The sequence below is a fragment of the Gymnodraco acuticeps genome, unplaced genomic scaffold (assembly GCF_902827175.1).
Source record: "Gymnodraco acuticeps unplaced genomic scaffold, fGymAcu1.1, whole genome shotgun sequence".
Taxonomy (NCBI): domain Eukaryota; kingdom Metazoa; phylum Chordata; class Actinopteri; order Perciformes; family Bathydraconidae; genus Gymnodraco; species Gymnodraco acuticeps.
In genome coordinates, this window is record NW_022989768.1 from 5,112,286 (window position 1) to 5,130,889 (window position 18,604).

The 18,604-nt window shown below is 39.5% G+C and overlaps 1 protein-coding gene across 1 annotated transcript; it reads right to left on the reverse strand.

The window, feature by feature from the left end:
• Window positions 1-1,285: 1,285 nt before the first annotated feature.
• On the reverse strand, window positions 1,286-17,815 carry slc17a6b (solute carrier family 17 member 6b). Its single transcript, XM_034217249.1, has 12 exons — window positions 17,254-17,815; window positions 15,638-15,893; window positions 14,610-14,728; window positions 11,755-11,869; window positions 10,257-10,344; window positions 10,077-10,163; window positions 9,532-9,674; window positions 9,175-9,324; window positions 8,242-8,374; window positions 7,651-7,761; window positions 6,266-6,393; window positions 1,286-4,281 (listed from the first exon to the last, which is right to left on the reverse strand). The coding sequence occupies exons 1-12, from the start codon at window positions 17,325-17,327 to the stop codon at window positions 3,940-3,942; spliced, it is 1,746 nt and encodes a 581-aa protein (XP_034073140.1). The 5' UTR covers window positions 17,328-17,815; the 3' UTR covers window positions 1,286-3,939.
• Window positions 17,816-18,604: the final 789 nt, after the last annotated feature.

The following is an 18,604-nucleotide window of genomic DNA, read 5'->3' on the forward strand; positions in this document are numbered from 1 at the left end:
CTGATCCACTGCGCCACACGCCTCCCTAGACATCCCGGTTAAAATACATAGAAAATACAAAAAAAGAGAGAAGCAGTTGCGTAGATAGATACACGTCATTACATATACTTCAAAGTTCACACTAAAGCAGAGTTAGACTTGGATTTGAATTTATATCACCATTTATTTAATGTTTATGAAGATATACCAATACCGTGACAAAAGTCTAATTTTGCTTTTGGATTTTCTTTGTAAAGACTAGATTTGACATAACAATTTTTTTTGTGTACGTTTATTTCTAGTGTTGCTAACAGTTTGATGTTTGTTTACAAAAATTACTGTAGAATACAAAGACTTGGGTTAAAACTGATAAATCTAATGTTATTCCATATAATTGTTAAAGTCTATTTTTATTGTTGGTGGAGGTAGGGATCGGCTCCTAAATGGAAATAACACCTTCAAATAGCTCAATAAGTGCTCCTCCTCCCTCTCATCTCCATTAAGAGGTTAGAGTAGTCGAGAGGTCCAGCCGAACACAAGGGACTGGCCCTATTGATTTCACCACTGTGGAAGGAGGGCAGCCATTAACTGAGCACTTCCTGTGGCCTTGGAGGAGCACTCACTCTACTTCCAACCCCTCTGTACCCACTGATCTCATGTAAAGTCCATTACTTCAACATCAGTAGAACTAAGGCTTATTATGTGTCTATAATTGTGTATTGAATATTGAGCGATGAGAACTGTTTAATAATATAAATATGGTGTTTCTTGTAAATGTGATTTCTCAGGAAGGGCTGCAGAAATGTTTTCAAGTTTGACACTAATTTCCGAGTGGACTAAGGGATGAACTGATTTGAATTAGCTCGACAAAGTTCAAAGGTCACTGTGACCTAACAAAACCCTTTTTGGCCATTATTGACACATTTTTACAATTTGTACACCAATGTAACATTTTGGGAAGACATGAATGATACTGTAACTTTCAAACTGCTCAGTTCAAACTGATTTTCTTTATGGTGGGTTTGTACTGGTAAATGAAGCATTATGTTTTCTTGTCAAGCTTAAAGACACAAAACAGAATAGAAATAAATGTAGTTTTTTTTGCCCTCGCTCATTCTATGACTGTAGCTTTTGTGTCCAATGACAGTGATCATAGTGTAGCATTAAGCACCATACAAGACATACTGTTTTTCCCTTTAGGAATTAGGAAAGAGACCAAACACAGAGCTGAAAGAGAGTGACCATTGAACAAATCATTTTACTTTACTTGTCTTTGGTATCAACACAAATACTCAGGACACACAGATTTGTTTGCTTTTTTATCAAAAAAGGATATAGAGTTTTTCATTTGGACACCAACAAACCTCTCCATTTACACAGCAACAGAAGCCATAGAATCACACTGTAACTTCAGAGGCACAAAACAGGAAACGTTTAACTACTTCAGGTTGCACAATCTTCATTGTTGAAAATGTGGAATCACCTGTTTAGGTTTCATCCTCAATGTCGATGAATATTCTGACAATGAACTCAGGGTGGAGGTATGTGTGGTTAAGTAGGGGGGTCCAGACACTAATTGGAGAACATTCATCAAACTTAAAAGTGAGGAGGGGGGAGAGAGAGGTGAGAGAGAGAGAGAGAGAGAGAGAGAGAGAGAGAGAGAGAGAGAGAGAGAGAGAGAGAGAGAGAGAGAGAGAGAGAGAGAGAGAGAGAGAGAGAGAGAGAGAGAGAGAGAGAGAGAGAGAGAGAGGGGAAACTACAGGACACAATGGACCACGCCAAAACCATAACAAAAACATGAAGAAGAGCATCTGCCTCTTAGACAGAGCTCTTGTTATCATTCTCATCTGGTGAGCAGCCTTGTCACAAACTCTTTGAAATTCCTTGTCAAAGACGTTTGTGTTGGACTCTATTACTATATTTTTTACATTACGTTTTTTTCTTTACAAGTGTTATTTTCTACATGTTATCACAAAAATCACGACTCAAACAAATGCATAAAAAACGATTACATAATGACTGTTCATGATGTTTTGACCAGAACTGTTACTATGGATTTATTGCTTTGTACACTGAGTAATGTTGTTGTGCCACCTGCACACTTATGGTCCACACGCTGGAACCTCGATGGTCTGTACTCCCTTAAAAAATACGTCCAGCTAAAACCCAGCTCTGCTATTCCCCTTTGGTTGATTGTGCAAAGAAATTGAAGCATCAGTAACAGTTTCTGAGACAAAGACAAAAATACGTTTGAAAGAAAGAAAAGACAAACTACAGTACAAATGTCACGTTGTTCCATGCATAAATACACATCCACACACATCTATATTGTGAAGTGCTGACTTATGGTCCCCACAGACAAGTGTTAAATCAAAAATAAATTGGCCCCCTTCAGACCTGGTGAGTGCAGACTGAGAAACAGATCCGGTGTCAGCTTGTTCTTCCTTTTCAGGAGCCTCAAACACTTTTCATTACCACACTACCATGAAGAAACATCATTACATATACATCATAACATGTCTCGTCTCACACCCATGCTGTAATGGAAATTGAAGAATGGCAGTTTGTCCAAATTGCACTCATTTGTGACTCCTGCTGTATTTAGCTATAAAAGAAATCTCCTGTTTTGGTAAACGTTAAGCAAAGTATAGATTTATGTAAACATTCAAATACTTTGTTTAGGATTGTTCACCTCAACTTGTATGTCATTTGATATTTTAAACTAGTTTCCCTTTAGTTTTAAAGACCGTGAAACATTTCATATGGACATTACATTTCTGGTAGAGTTAAAACAGTTTTGATCTTTTAACTTTTAGGTAGAGAAATACTTAAACATTAAAATCTCTCTTATCCATTTTATCATATCTTTCACATTTATATAATATATGTTTCTTATTCTCATTTACATTATAAGGGTTTGCTCCTCTCATATAGTAAGACTCTCATTCTGATTTTCTTTACTTTCCCAAAATCATTACATTGCACAAACCCTTCACTAAGGCTGTGTATGACTATTAATCTCTTAGTCTAAATGTAATCTAAAAACTCTTATAAATATGTTCTGTCTTCTAGTTTTCTCTCTCATATATTTTGTATTTAGGACATTCCTTTCAGCATTGGTACGACTAGACTTTTCTGACGTTAAGGTGAGTATAGTTATGAGGATAGCTTTACTCCTGCACTACACTGCTGAGATGTGTCGGGTTGAAGTTGCTAAAATCAAACACTAAACTGTGGAGGTACAAAATGGATCACATGTAGCACACATTGGACAGACACTTTTTTCATTTACCTTATATGCAAGTGTAACCAAATGGTCATCATTATGTGCCACTCAAATCTCAACACTAGTTCACTTACATGTTAAGGACATTTACATACACAGAAGCCGGTGATAAGAAAACAAAAATCATCATATTGTGCATAAAAAGGACACACTACTCTGAGTGCATTCAGGAGAGATACAGTACAATCTATATCAACAGAGTGTCTAGTTTCTGTTTACGACGCTGTGCAGTGACACATCTATACACTGTAATGGCTGGCTTGTAGGACGTTGTATTGTAATTTGATAGATAAGGGTTTGGTTCTGTTGAGCAGCTTCTATGTTTCCCTACAGGCTTCACTGAGGACAGCCTCGGCGGATGGGATAAGATTGTACACACGTACACACAATTGCACTCCAAATAGATATATATTTTATCAATATGCATAATAATACGTTTACAGACTGCCAATTTGATATGTGTTACATCTCTATTAATCGAATATCTTTTGAATTGTTTACACATTTCAGTTAGTTTTACATTAAATTGATACCTATTTTGATTTTTTTTAAATTTGTGCAAACAATACAACAATGGATTGTAGTTTGTTTTCCATTGTTGATATTTTTGATGACTAAACTGATGCACACTCTACTCATAAGTCTACTCATGTGTCAGTGGATCTATGTTTGGTCTAGGAGTATCCCTCATCCTTCCTGTATCCGTAGCCTCCTGCCTGAGCTTCTTCCTGGACGTACTCCTCCGTCTTCTCCCAGCCTGAAGCCCAGCCTCCGTTCACCTGTGTGGTGGCACCGTACGACTTAGGCGGACCTCCGAAGGCACCGTAACTCTGAGTGATGTCGCCCGTCTCTTCTGCCAGCTCGTCCTCTTCTATGAAGCCACACTTCTCCTCGCTGGTGAGTTCTGGGTCGGCCCACGGCTGCTTTTCTCCAGACGCAAAGATCCCATAGAAGATAACTCCCCCATAATGCACCATGGAGGCGATCAGGAACACAGACTGCCACTCCTCTCGAGACTGAAGAGAGAAAGGAAAACAAAATGTAGGTTTTGACCGCTGTCAAGAAGAGTCTGAACATTGTTTGTATTTATTGTATTGCGGGAAAATATAACTAAAACCAACAATAAATCATTCAATCAATCAAAGTGTATTTATTAGGGCCGGGACTTTAACGCGTTAATTAAGATTAATTAATTACACAAAAATTAACGCGTTAAAAAAATTAACGCATTTTAATCGCACTTATTTTTGCACCGCGGAACGTTTCTCACTGGATGAGTTTCAGGCGTACCGATTATACTGGAGTACCAACTAACGTTCATGACTTCAGACAACAACAAACCACAGTGAACAACAGTGGGAAATGTTGTTTTAAAAAACGGACGGATGGAAGCGTCGATAAGAGCACGGTTGTGTGCAAATTATGCAAAAAGGAATTCGCATATCACCGCAGCACATCAAGCCTCAAGTATCACCTCAATGCAAAACATATAGCAGCTAGCGTGGACGTTAGCCTCTTCTATCGCGTTCACACCAAAAAGAGCCGGTACTAAAATTAGTTCATGAGAACCTTTTTACCCCCACGAAAGTCCCTGCTAGAGAGCAGAGAGCTGCTAGAGAGCAGGGACTTTCGTACGGCTCTCTTGTGAGAAAAGAGCTATATTTCTGATTGGCTGGGCGGATTGCAGACCACGCCCCGTAAAACTCCCAAAAAGTTTTGTGAAGCCGCCATTTTATTATCCTCGCATTAGCATTATTAGCATTAGCCCAGCGCAGAAACGCAGAGAGACTAACTTATGGCAACACAAAATAAAACATGGGAGCGGTGGAGATGAGGAGGTGTCGGCGTTCTGGCGATTTACTCGGAAGGCTTCAGTAGAAGTTGCTGGGAGTCCCAGCAGCTTCGACTGAAGCCTTCCCCAACTCCAGGGACTTCCGGCCGGGGACTTTGGGCGGCAGTATACGCCGTGAAGTGGTTTGCGGCCTGCCAGTAAACCCAAAGCAGAAGAAGAAGAAGTGACGTCAGCGGCTTCATTTGCCTAATCCATCCCCAGGTTCAAAGAGTTCTCATGAACTAAATTCTCATGAACCTTTGTGGGAAAAGTACTGCGGTGTGAATGCGCCTAATGGTATACTAAAATCCATGTGAAAAAAATTGCTTCTCACTGTTCTCAGGTCAAATATTTATGTGATTAAACATGCGATTAATTTCGATTAATTAATTACAAAGCCTCTAATTAATTAGATTAATTTTTTTAATCGAGTCCCGGCCCTAGTATTTATATAGCCCAATATCAAACATTTTACATTTGTCTCAGTGGATTTTACGGTTTGTACAGAATATGAATATGACACCCTCTGTCCTTGGACCCTCACATCGAACAAGGAAACACTTGTCCGATGAATAAATACAATTAATAAGTATTTTCCCTCAGTGCCAGAGACATTGACACTTACAACTTTTTGGTGTTTAAAAACACATTGGGTGACCTCATTACCGCCCAACATACTGTGTACCATCCTGCTGCTGCAAGTTCTCACTAGCCCCCTTAATGTTTATTCATTCATAGCTGAAAAAGTCCCAACAAATGCTTTTCTGCCTGATTCATTGAACTTGATCTGACTGAAGTCTCTGCAAGTTGAGATCTATAGACCATGGCTATCAACTATCAGCTGCCTAACGGCCTATTGATAAAACCCAGGCGCTATCCATGGTGCTAAAGTAGCTGACACATTTATCAGAGTCCCGCCCTTCTGTCAGCTTTGAGTTGGATCTATAATATTGTCTTAACAGGGTGTATTAAGATATAGAGAACAAAACTGTTTGAAAACCATTAACTAAATGTTCACTGTACAGTATACAGTATACTGCTTATAATGTTAAAAAAGGTTGAATTAAGGTGGTACCGACTTATCTGGGATTTGAAGACTTGATGGCCCAAATAAAATGAGAGGAACTTTATCACTGCCATGTTGTGCGCCTGAATGAAGAAGCCCTTACCTTGTTCTTTGTCATAGTACCAACGATCAAAGGGCACACCATCCCAGACAGGGTGCCCACACCGTTAGAGATGCCCATTAGGATACTGGCGTAGCGTGGAGCGATGTCCAGGTGATTGACATTAAAGCCTGATGGAGCAAAAAACATTAAATTAGAATATTGATGTACATTTGACCCTTTCTTCAATTGTGGCGAGGCTAGACAAACACAAATTGAGGCAAACACTGTGACAGTATGTATCAAGTTATAAAAGCAACAGAAGCAGGACGACGATATAGATTAAAGTAGAACAAATGGGGATCATCTTGTTGCAGAAATAGGCAGCAACTTGCCACACATCCTCCTCCTCCCCCACTCTGACTGGCTGCATGAGTAAGTATCCTCGAGATCTGCCTCACCCTGCCTGCTGGCAAGTCCCCCGAGATAGCTAACACTGAATTATTAAACAGTCTAGGAAAAGACTCGGAACATCTGTTGAATGAAAGACTAAAAAAAGCTCAAATGGTTCATTTTACCAGTTAAAATATGCTACAAACAATATATATAAGGAAGTCTGTTACTATAAGCTCATATTGATAAACCTCAGTACTAGTGTTATTTAAGTGTTGTAAATAGCATTTGGAAGAGAACACTCAATAGTACTTGCTTCATATTTACAAATCACATTCTAATATGTGAGATCTTTACACAATTATATGTAGATTCATATACATTTCAAGAATGTTTGTTTTAATCATTTATAATCCCCACGCTCATAGCTGCATGTCAACCATCCTAGAAATAAAATAAATAAACAACCTTCAATCCTACCATCAATTAACGACATGCTCAACTTCTACATGCTCTCAGTTTGCTCTTGAAACTATATCAGGAATATTGGCAGAAATGTACTGATAGTTTAGACTGGAGGTACACACTGCTATAAACTGCTTAATTAAATGTAATTCATTCATTTTGGGAAATATGCTTGTTATTTCTGGCAAAAAGTTAGATGAGAAGATTTAAACTACTGTGATTATTAATATTTGTGTGGTAAATATGAGGCTACAGCCAGGAGACATACAGGAACGAGGGATGTATTAAGGCAAATAACTAATAACAATTATTTGATCAACACTTCTGAATGTCCTTGTTTACTTTCTTTACAAAGCATGAAAGGAAACGGTACAATTACACCAACCGTTGTTTTAGTGAGAGGCTACATATCAAATGTGTCTTATTTGTCTTATTTAGACCCTTCTTTTGTGAAAACTATACAAGGCAATAATAAATGACATCCAGTCAAATGAATCATCATCAGTGATCACATGATATAACTTCAGTAGTCATTTATTGTAACTACATAAGACTGAAATTGACCAGAGATTGTGTTTCTTTGTACTAACCCGATATAGCAAATCCACTGAATCCCACTGCCAGCACCAGGAAGGAGATGGCCACCCCTTTGCTGTGGGAATATCCTACCACCAGCAGCAATGTGGCCTCCATGCCAAATCCTAACAGAGACAGACAGCAGGGCACACACACACACACACACACATACACATACACACACACACACACACACACACACACACACACACACACACACACACACACACACACACACATACATACACACACACACACACACACACACACACACACACACACACACACACACACACACACACACACACACACACACACACACAAAGCCCACAGGCTGTTGGTAATCACAGTGCCAATTGAATTAAGCACAATGCATGGCCTGCACTCAATTACGTAGGTGACAGATATGAAATCAATGCATAGTCACAATCAGTGAGTCGATTAAGTATTGAGCAGATCCAAAAATAAAAACAACAATCTCTCTGGCAGTGAAAAGCATCCAAAAGAAAGAGCAGTATGGATCCAACACTATGAAAGTAACACCCTGTACTGTGCAGAGAGAGGTGTGGACAAATGATATTTCATCCTCGGTTCAGACTTCTCACCTCCACAGTTCATTATTTTCCTGACATTGGTAGTCGACATGATGTTCTTGGCACGTAGGTGGTCGGCCAGCATGCCGCCGAGAGGCACAATGATGGTCATCACTAAATGGGGCAGGGCAGACACAGCGCCGACCTACAACCACAAGCAGGAAATAAAGCAGTGCAGCTGCAGCACGGCGGCAGAAATACAATGGAAAAGTTTCATCATTTAGTGTCATCATTGAGAAGGACCTGTCTGTTTTTTTACATCTATAAAATGCGGCAAATTGCATTGTGGGAATGTTGCCATGGACACAACATTTTCTTGTTAGAGTGACTGAATTATTGAGGGCACTCAAAAAGGGGGAAGCGAAGTTCAATATTTGGTCAATAGGTTGAGACTGGCATAATCTTTGAGAGTGAAAACTCAAAACACTTATTATTCCCCGAAACAGTGTTTATTGCTCTTTTAGTCTATAAAGATATGAAACCACATATTAAACAAAACATGTGCTATTCCACGCATTGTACAGAGTCTATTTACACCCTTTGTAACAGTAACATTGGGTTTATTAAATAAGAATCAATATTATTTGGCTGTATATATTTATTTTCCTATTAAAGGCAAACCACGCATTTTACATAAAAAACCTTGGTGTAGAATACTTTGTGATAGCAGTCACTCTAACAATTGTATGCCTATCTCTTGTGAAGCGGTGTTGCCTTGTTATGTAATGTATCTGTACATAAGAGAGGATCACAGGCCACCAGTTATACTGACATTGATTTTGATGATAAATCATTCCAACAGCAAAGTGTCACATGCTCAGCTCTGAATCATCTGGCTCTGGTGTCATTGTTTTGTCACATGGATTTGAAACGATCCTGTATCACTCACTCACAGTCCCTGCTCCGTGTTTAGCATTTGCCCACTGACTTGTACTGTAAGCTCACCTTGCTTATCTCAAAGCCAAACACTTCCTCAAAGTATGCAGGCTGGCTGATCAGCAGCAGGTAAAAGGTCCAGCTCCTGCAGAAGTTAGCCACGATGATTGCATAGACGGGCATGGAGGTGAAGAACTTCTTCCAGGGGGTCTTGTATTTCTGGAAAAGATTATAACAAAGATTACATTTTACAAATAAATATACATGATTAATGGTATCTGACAACAAACTAAAGGTGATGTATTCAAACTCTAGATGGTATTTTGTTGGTACTTCTTGTGCTCTTTACAACACATACTGTATAGTTGAAAATAAATATTGTTAGGTGGAATAAATTCTTGGTATTCCTTAAATGTAGGTTGTTACCTCAGCGGGACCCGCTAGCTTGTTGCCCTCTCCAATGCTCTCCTCAATGTAGCAGCGTTCCTCATCCGTGATAGTTGGATGAACAGCAGGGCTCTCATAAGACACAAGGACCCAGAAAATATACCAGAACATGCCGAAGCATCCTGTATGTCGCAAACAGATAACATGTCAGAACTTTAAATAATTACAAAGTACTGCAGCTGATTTTGACCTCAGCGACACACCCAGAAAATGTTAGGCAGTCTGATCTTTCCAACATGCCTGAGAGACACGTAAACTAACTGCATCCAGTCCAGAGAGAAACATGGGGGGTTATTTATTGACACACCAAAACATTGTGGGGGAGAAAATCAATACATTGTCTGCATGGATAAATCCATTTCACTTTCACTGGACTGTTTGAGTGTCAAACTCTCAAGCCTAAAACACTTCAGCCACAAATGTTTCCACATAGGCCATAAATACCTTTTTTCACCATAATTTCACTTGTGCAACGATACACACAAACACACACACGTATCACACCTATCATCAATCAATCTTACCATATATGTAGAACACAGAGGACCAGCCTGAGTACTGAACCAGGACTCCAGCAAGAGGCATCGCTATCACAGCACCGGCGTATGAGCCTGGCAGAGAGAGAGACAAGGGAGTCAGTCACACTTCTATTTTTACACAATTTGATAATTGACAATAGGATATGTCGATAAATAACTATTTACCACAGAATGAGAGGGTGGCCAGACGACTCCTTTCCAGCGGAGGAGCCCACTTACTCCAGATGCCATGACATGCTGGGTAGGTCACTCCCTAAACACACCACACAGCAACAGTCTGTGTTTATCAATGGTTAAGAAACATAAAATAAAAATGGAAGCAGACTAAACTATGTGTTCTTTTCTTTATTATGTTAGGCACTCTGGATACACAAAGTCTGTTTTCCAATGTACAGCATGTACAGTATTTAATGACATTGGTCAACTCTCCATTTTGGCATTTTGGCTTTTGGTTAAAATAATTATTCAGGTTTGTACAATTAATAAATTGTAGACAGTAGTGTTTTCGTAAAGAAAAGGATTTTGTATTCCCTTCATGAATAGGAATTACTTTACAGATCATTTCCAAACACTAATAATGGCATTTTAGTGGTGAACATTCAAGAAGTGTTTCTGCATTTGAGTTTAAGGTGTAGGGACAATCTATGAGGGAATACCCTTTAAGATATGAACATGAACAAACAGGTGTCTGATATACTAACTGACAAAAATTAACATTTCACCTTTGTAATTACCATGAACAAATTGCTACGGTGCCATGAGCAAAGAGGACCTGATTAGCTGTTCATGGAGAAAGGCAGGCCTGCAGCTATTACATGTTCATTAGCCACTCATTTGAACAAACTGTGCTGACGTAAAAAAAGAATATTAGGAGAGCAGTGCATGCGATATTAGATTATTTTATTATTTACAAATCTGTCACTTAGCCTTCAAACAGGAGGTGCTACTGATGAAGGAATTATTTACTATCAAGAGTTTTACATGATGGGTCCACAACCACTGGAATAACATGAAAAGCCCTCAGCTAGAGATTCCCTATGTCCTTGATGATCCCCTGATTTAATAAATGATGCCCATCAAAAACTCCATCCATACATTTTATTATGTCTGTCATATTTGCATAATAACTGTAGTGTCAGCTTTCTGCATTTTGCACAATAACAGACACATTTTAAGAACATTAACTACACACCAGGCAGATGTTTGGGTCTCATTTTTCACTACAAAGCTAGAGGATTAGTGTAATTTTGCCTTTTAGCATTTTCCTTTGAATTTTCTGTAAACCAGCACTTTGCTGTTGTGTTTCCAGGATACAAGTGTGACAGCAAAATAGAAGGCTAGACTATCCCACAAACACTCAGCTGTTGTGGACTGGATCAATACAGTTGGTCTCACATTTCCTCTGGATGAATATCCTGTGCATGCTACAGCCTTTCACTTGGTTTCTCATGGTGTAAGATCTGCAGGAAGCCCCTTTGTATAGTGTATTAGTGCAACATCTCACCTATGGATAACATCACATTATGTAGCTTTCATGATTTATTGATAACGAGAAAAGTGCTGTTTTCTTTACGTGGATACAATAAATCAACATATTTGAATAAATAGAAGAAAGATGTTGTTGTTTAAAATGTTGTAATAAACCTTTAGATGTTGCTCTTACCTCCACCAGCCCTTGTAATATCCTCACAAAGATAACACACCCATAGTGGACTCGAGCAGCCGAGGGAATTAACATGTTGAGGATCGAGGTAAGCACAATGGCTGCACCAAATACCCTGAAAATGATCACATATATTTTAAGTACAGCATTTGATATGAAGCAGCTTATTCCAGCAATGTGCCACATTGAAATATCACATTAGATGAAAAATACCTTTTTTTATTTTTAAAGGTAAATATAAAAGATAACTATACCGTCTGCCTTGTACCAAAGCCAAGAATGGCCTTGCTTGCTAGAGATCAGGAGGGCCATGCCAGCACGCATAAATGGCATCTTAAAAACTGTAGCAACTGAATTGAATCTACGTCAAATCAAGGTCAAACAAAAACAGACATTTGATTGTGTAATTCGGTAAGTGGAAACCATTTGGATCAGGAAAATACCTTTATTTTTTAAACCTAAAGATACCTTCATTCCGGGTTAACATACATGGGTTATCCTTACATGTTTGACACTGTAGGCAATATAGCCGGCAGTATTTAACCCACATAAATGTTTAAACCCTAGTTAGCCGAAAGCAGAGATGTCAAGGCCTTTGTGTGCTTATTAGGCCTACAATTACATTTTGCTGAAATATACTGAAATGTAGATGTCCAAAAACAAAAATTCTACTCAGATGGGGGTCTATATTCTGATATCAATCTTGCATCAATAGATGCCCAGCCCAAAAGGCGCTCAGAAGGCAGAACATGTCCATAATTACTAGCTGTGAACATGCCTTCACAGCTAGCATAATTGCCATGCATCAAATAAACACATGGACATTATTTGTGTATAATTGCCTGCTTATTTGTCTATTCTTTCAAGCTTTATAAATAAAACAAGCCAATGCTTTGCCTCTTAGACAACCTGCTTTCTATTTTTCAGATATGGTCACAGAGCTTAACCCTCCTATTGTCTTCGGTTTCCCCCCGTTACTTTGGTGTTCGCGGTCAAATTTGACCGGTCCTGTTTTAACTGCTATTACATTAACACAAACACCATTAATCATCACCACATTTCATTTAACACCCTTTCAAACTGTAAATATTGTATCAGACTACTGGTATACATGAAGAACTGCAGTAAATATACAAAGAATAGACACTGAACATGTATTGCGTGTGCCAGGTGTGATCCATGTGGGGGGATGGGCACATAAGAGCGGGACATGTGTCAAATTGTTCTGTGTGTGTGCGTGTGCCAGGTGTGATTCACATGGGGGGATAGGGCACATAAGGGGGGACACACATTTAGTGTGTGTGTGTGTGTGTGTGTGTGTGTGTGTGTGTGTGTGTGTGTGTGTGTGTGTGTGTGTGTGTGTGTGTGTGTGTGTGTGTGTGTGTGTGTGTGTGTGTGTGTGTGTGTGTGTGTGTGTGTGTGTGTGTGTGTGTGTTGTGTGTGTTTGTGTGTGTGTTTCATCTGATCCGGATGGTTACTAATTCCTTTTCTTGATGGCGGTCATTTTTGACCGGGAACACCATTGGTGCTAAAAAGTTGACTAAATCATCCAAAATTCAATGAAAGTGGTGATCAGCAATTGTATATGTTCAAATGTTTACTGTGAATCGAATGTAAAACAACAAAGTTATGATTGATGAACGTAGTAAATCGGTCAGATTTGACCCAAAGACAACAGGAGGGTTAAGCAATGCTACGTCCTGAAAAACCACGCCCATCCGGGAAAATGTTTTTAGGGAGTTCCAGGCCCATGATAGGAGACGCATGTGTCGCCTAGCAACCGTTTTTCTAATTAATTTTTTACCTCATTTGCATTTTATCACTTTGCTAATTATTATCTGACAAATCAAGGGTGTGTGTGCCTTAAAACAACTTTAAGGCAAATACAACTATGTTTTTTTTAAAGAAGGACGCGATCGTTATTGTTCTTCCTTTGGTGTCGCGAGGGAGCAGCTGAGCAAGTGAGGTCGCGCGAAGGGAGCTATTTCCCATTTCTGTCACGTTCTCCCGCCCCTCTCATCTGCACGCGGGGGGCAGACCCTAATCCGGTTGAGAGTAGCCTACTGTTGGGCACGAGACCAATTGATTCAACTACATCCTCGTGTCAATCAACAAGATGAGGAACAGCCAACCGGGGTGCAGAGAATTAAACATAGGGTGATATAATGCCTATAAGGGAAAGGGGTTCAGCTAATAATAACTGGCTAGTTTGGCTGCCCTTTTTAAATAATAATACATTTTTAAATAATATGTGACTTTAATTATAAACGATTAGTCTGCCCAAGAAAAATAACCGGAACCATTTTTTGCGTTTATGGTTTTGTTACCAATAATAATTAAATGAGAAAATGGTAGCCTATGTAGCCTCAACGTGAACCGTCATATTTAAGCTTGGTAAAAGAAAAATGATGACTCATTGGCACATGTGAATTAAAGCCTTTGGCGACAGGACCGGGTCTGGTCCCCCTCCAGGGAGCTCATTAACAGGTGGCACGTGGCAGAGAGCCTGACAGCCCCCTGCAGCTCTGCATCACTTTAGAGCAGTTTACTGTCTGCTGCCTGTATCATACCAAGCCTGTAAATTCTTCATCATCCAATTCATAATTCAGGCAAGACTGCCGCCATATTTTCTGTCTGGCCTTGGCTGTTATTTTATGTTCTGCAATCATTCCGTTCCAAAGTGTAAAATGTGTTCATATTATTTTTTAAATAAGTAAAGAATGAGTGTCAGAAAGGAAGAGGCATCTCAGTCATTTGGCTTAATTGGCTAAAAATGGTAGTGAACAAAAATTATAATCTGACAAATGATTGTCTCGGTGTTGTATTTATGGTAATTCATGGGGAGTGCCGCCTACCTGTTTGCTGCCAGCCTGGAGGATATCCATCCTCCCGGGATTTGTGTAACGATGTAGCCCCAGAAAAAAGATCCGTGAATCAGACCCACCGTCTCCGGATCCCAGTTGAACTTGGCTTTCTGAGACAACAGAAATACAAAACCAGTGAAAACTATGCAACGTTGACGTTGAATATTGTTAAATTACCTCTGTTGTGCCTACTGTTGTTTGCTATCATTTAAGATCAAACGAAAAACCTGTATTCTATGAATGTATTGATCTTTAGCCAGGCCTGTTTATTAAAAGGCCTGCAATGGTTTATTTCGATCAGATGACATTGATCTGTGCACGTTCATGTTCTGCACTGTCAATTAAGAACTTGCCTATGAAGGTGGGGGAAACTAAATATCTGGGTGTTGGATGAATAGTAGCCTATAATATCTGTATTGGTTCATATTTGGCCGAAACACAAAGAAAACATTTCAATGCATCCAATAAACCTGAATACACATTTACTGTAATATAGCCTATATAGGCTGTGGTGAATTAACCCATTTGGATTTTTAAAGATGTAAGCTAACAGCTAACTTGTTTGCTATGTATGCAAAAAAGATGCTGCAATAAAAATCTGTAATAGAAATAACGTCAATTATTTGCATAGATTATTAGGGGGTTTCACACAGGATACATAAATGCATTTCTTTCTTTTCAAATGTTATCATATTAGGCCTAATCAAAGACTGAAACATAAAATATTATCAGCTCCGACGCACTGACGAGATTTTAAAACATGCCCAACATGTTATCAAATCTTTGGCGTATTTAATGTTTTCTTACGCACAAATATCCACTTATATGTTGAAAAATCAGCCATGCATATTGGGGGACCATTTAAGTGCATTGTGTTATTGATAATAAAACAATAGGCCTTACATATTGTTTATCTCATGTGTGGAGGAAATCATTTTGGGGTTTTTTCTTGATCAAATAAGAGTCAGGTGTTTTGAGGCACTCTACGTTGCTTTAACGTCAGGCTGCCGGTGCCACACCTCTGTGATGATGATCTTGCCGTTCTCGTGGATGGTGCTGTTGTTGACCATGCCCACTATAGCCACGCCCAGGTTACACCGGATACCGAAAGAGATGCAGAAGCCCAGGCCGCTCATGATGGCGATGATGTATCGGCGGGGCAGACCGCAGCAGTTGCAGTCACACAGCGGGGGTTTCTTCTCCGCGGCCTCCCGGGGCCGGCCGTCCTCCGTCAGCTCGATCACCTCCCCAGTTTTCTGTTTCCTCTCCATCAACCTGCAACAGCCAGGTGAGGACAGTCTAGAAGTTCCCCTGATATATTTTCATCATATGACATGATGCAACCCAAACATGTAAAACTGTTTTGTTTTTTTTCAAAGAGGGCCCTTTTTTATTTCCATTTTGTATGAATATTTCATTATGGACGTGATTGGGTGTTGTGTGTGTCTATCTGAGATGTATTGTTGTCAGTCAAGAAAACGCAGAAGGCAGTTTTTCCATTCACCATAATAAATAAGCCTGGTGGAGAGAGGCCTTCTGTATTTCATAAGGAGCATCATCTGTAAGGTTCAGGGCAGATTACTCAAAAACACCTTAGCAACGACTTCAAGGAAAATACGTTATTCTATTTAAATAAAGGGGAAAAACGAACAAACTTCGCCTGTAGCTTAAACCATGTCCCTGACTAGGCCTACCGCATTGCAGCATCATCTCACTTTCACTCATTAGCATTCACGGGACCGAGCAGCAGCCAGCCTGCATACTATGGGCTTACCTCTAAATCCCCATTTTTCAATACGACAGTCGCCTTTTTTGGCCTCACAGTAGGCAAAATTGACTAGATGCAAAATGATACAACAAATCAGTTTTTTGCAAACGGATACAAATAAAAAGTGCCAATATACAGGGTAAAACATTCTCGTTAAAATGCTTGCAAAATGCAATTGATCTATGCATTGCAGTGAAAAAAAGGCCTAATGAAAATACGTGTAGAAGAAATGCGTTTATCTGAGGGATCATTGAATCCAAACAAGAGTGAAAATCATTAATAAATGATGGCTTGCTCCAGACTGTAAATAATATAATATAGCACAGGGAGGCCCCTGAAATGCTTGAAGGACACAGGGGAATCATCTAAATATAGTGCAGATGCAACAGCTGGAAACACCAGATAAATCCTGTCGATATAAATATGTGATGGGTTTTTAATATTGATATGAGATCCGGCTACATGGTTTACCATTAGCCGTATACATGAAATACACGACTGGACGTGTCGTTTGTCCTGTTTAACCTGCTAATAGATAATGGCCATTCACCAGGACACACTGACTGCGTGCACGTTTTCATCTACGCTGTGCCATCTATGTTCACCCAAACCCCCTGCCATCACCATTCACATGCACACGAACGTGCACAGACGTACGCGCGCACACACACATTTGGTTGCATAATTTGTTTCTCACTTGTAGAGGCGTGACTACATCCCTATAAGTTGTAAAACAGTTTTGGGTGACCTGCATATCTACACACCACCTTGACTCGTGTTAGGCTGAAATCAAGCATGCAAACAATCTCTCTTAAACGCAAGGAAAATGAAAGGCGCCCACTGAGATGAACAAATGCCCGCCCTTACCTGTGCATATGACCCAGGGTCTTCCCTGCAAATTCCTTCACCCCCGCCGTGGCTCTCATCTTTACTGACTCCATATCCAGTTTCTTTGTCTAGGCCTTTTTCTTTTAAATATTATTTTACTGCTTAATCTTCATGTTAAGGCGCAGGATGGCCGGCTGCAGCGGCTACGAGGAAAACAACAAACGAAGTTGTGATGAGTGTGAGTCCAGGGAGGCGACGATCCAAAAATACGAGTTTATTTTTTAACAATGAAACCGTAAATGCGAAAAAAAACAGGAGGAATTAAACAAGCCGAGCGCCTTCCTCCACCACCAGCTCCTCTCCTGCCTGGCGTACAGTAGCCGCGCCAAGTGCCATCACGAGGAAAAAATGAGAGAAATTAATAGTCGGCGTCGTAGATCAGTTATGGATTCGTCCGGATTTTTTTTTTTAAAGGAGAGAGAGAATACGTAGACAAATTAAAAAGGCTCAAAGAAAGCAGAAGTAGGTGTTTGGAGTAGCTTCAATAAATCAAAGAGGGAGTGAGGCAGTATCGTGGCTCCTGTGGTGCGCGCAGGTTCATCTGACGTCGTGCTCAGCGACAGCAGCTCCGCGTGCAACATCTGGCCAGCTGCTCAGCACACATGCAGGCCAAAGAGACAATATTACATGCTAATGCATACATATAACTTACTGTATTAGTCATTTAATAAAACAATATAGGAAAGAGAGAAGACATGTTTTATAGTTCATTTTTATTTTTGCTTTATGTTGCATCTTAGTTGATTTGAGGTATATGAAAGGCCTTTAGTTATTTCAATTTTATTTTATCATTCGTATTTTATTAATAAAACGTATTTAAAACAAGTTCAGTTAACCCAATATATGAAAGCTGCAGCTCTCACTATTGCGGTGCTATGGAAACCAAATGAGTAGGAGTGAATACCTCTCACCCCCCAACATGCTCCTCTTCTCAACGTAGGAATCTATCAATAATTCATAATAATTGTTATCCCCCAGACAACCACATCCTTCCACAGAAGCATGCATTACATTTCGGAACAATTTCTTATACATATTTATATTTTATGAGATTTTAAGGATATGTCGATATCCTTCTGCATTCACTATTTTAGCCGAATAGCAAAAGACTACAAATGCCACAATAATGGTAATGACAATATAACATACATTAAAGTAATAGTAATACTCAACACGATTATGACATCTTTTGATATACAATATAGCTTGTGCTTTTAGTGTAAAAAAGAAAAGAGAGGTGATCAGGGTCTCTTTTTCATTTGTTGGTGTGGGGCACCATCTGGTGGTCACACACCACACTGAATCTTTGCCTTTATTCTCATACAGGTAT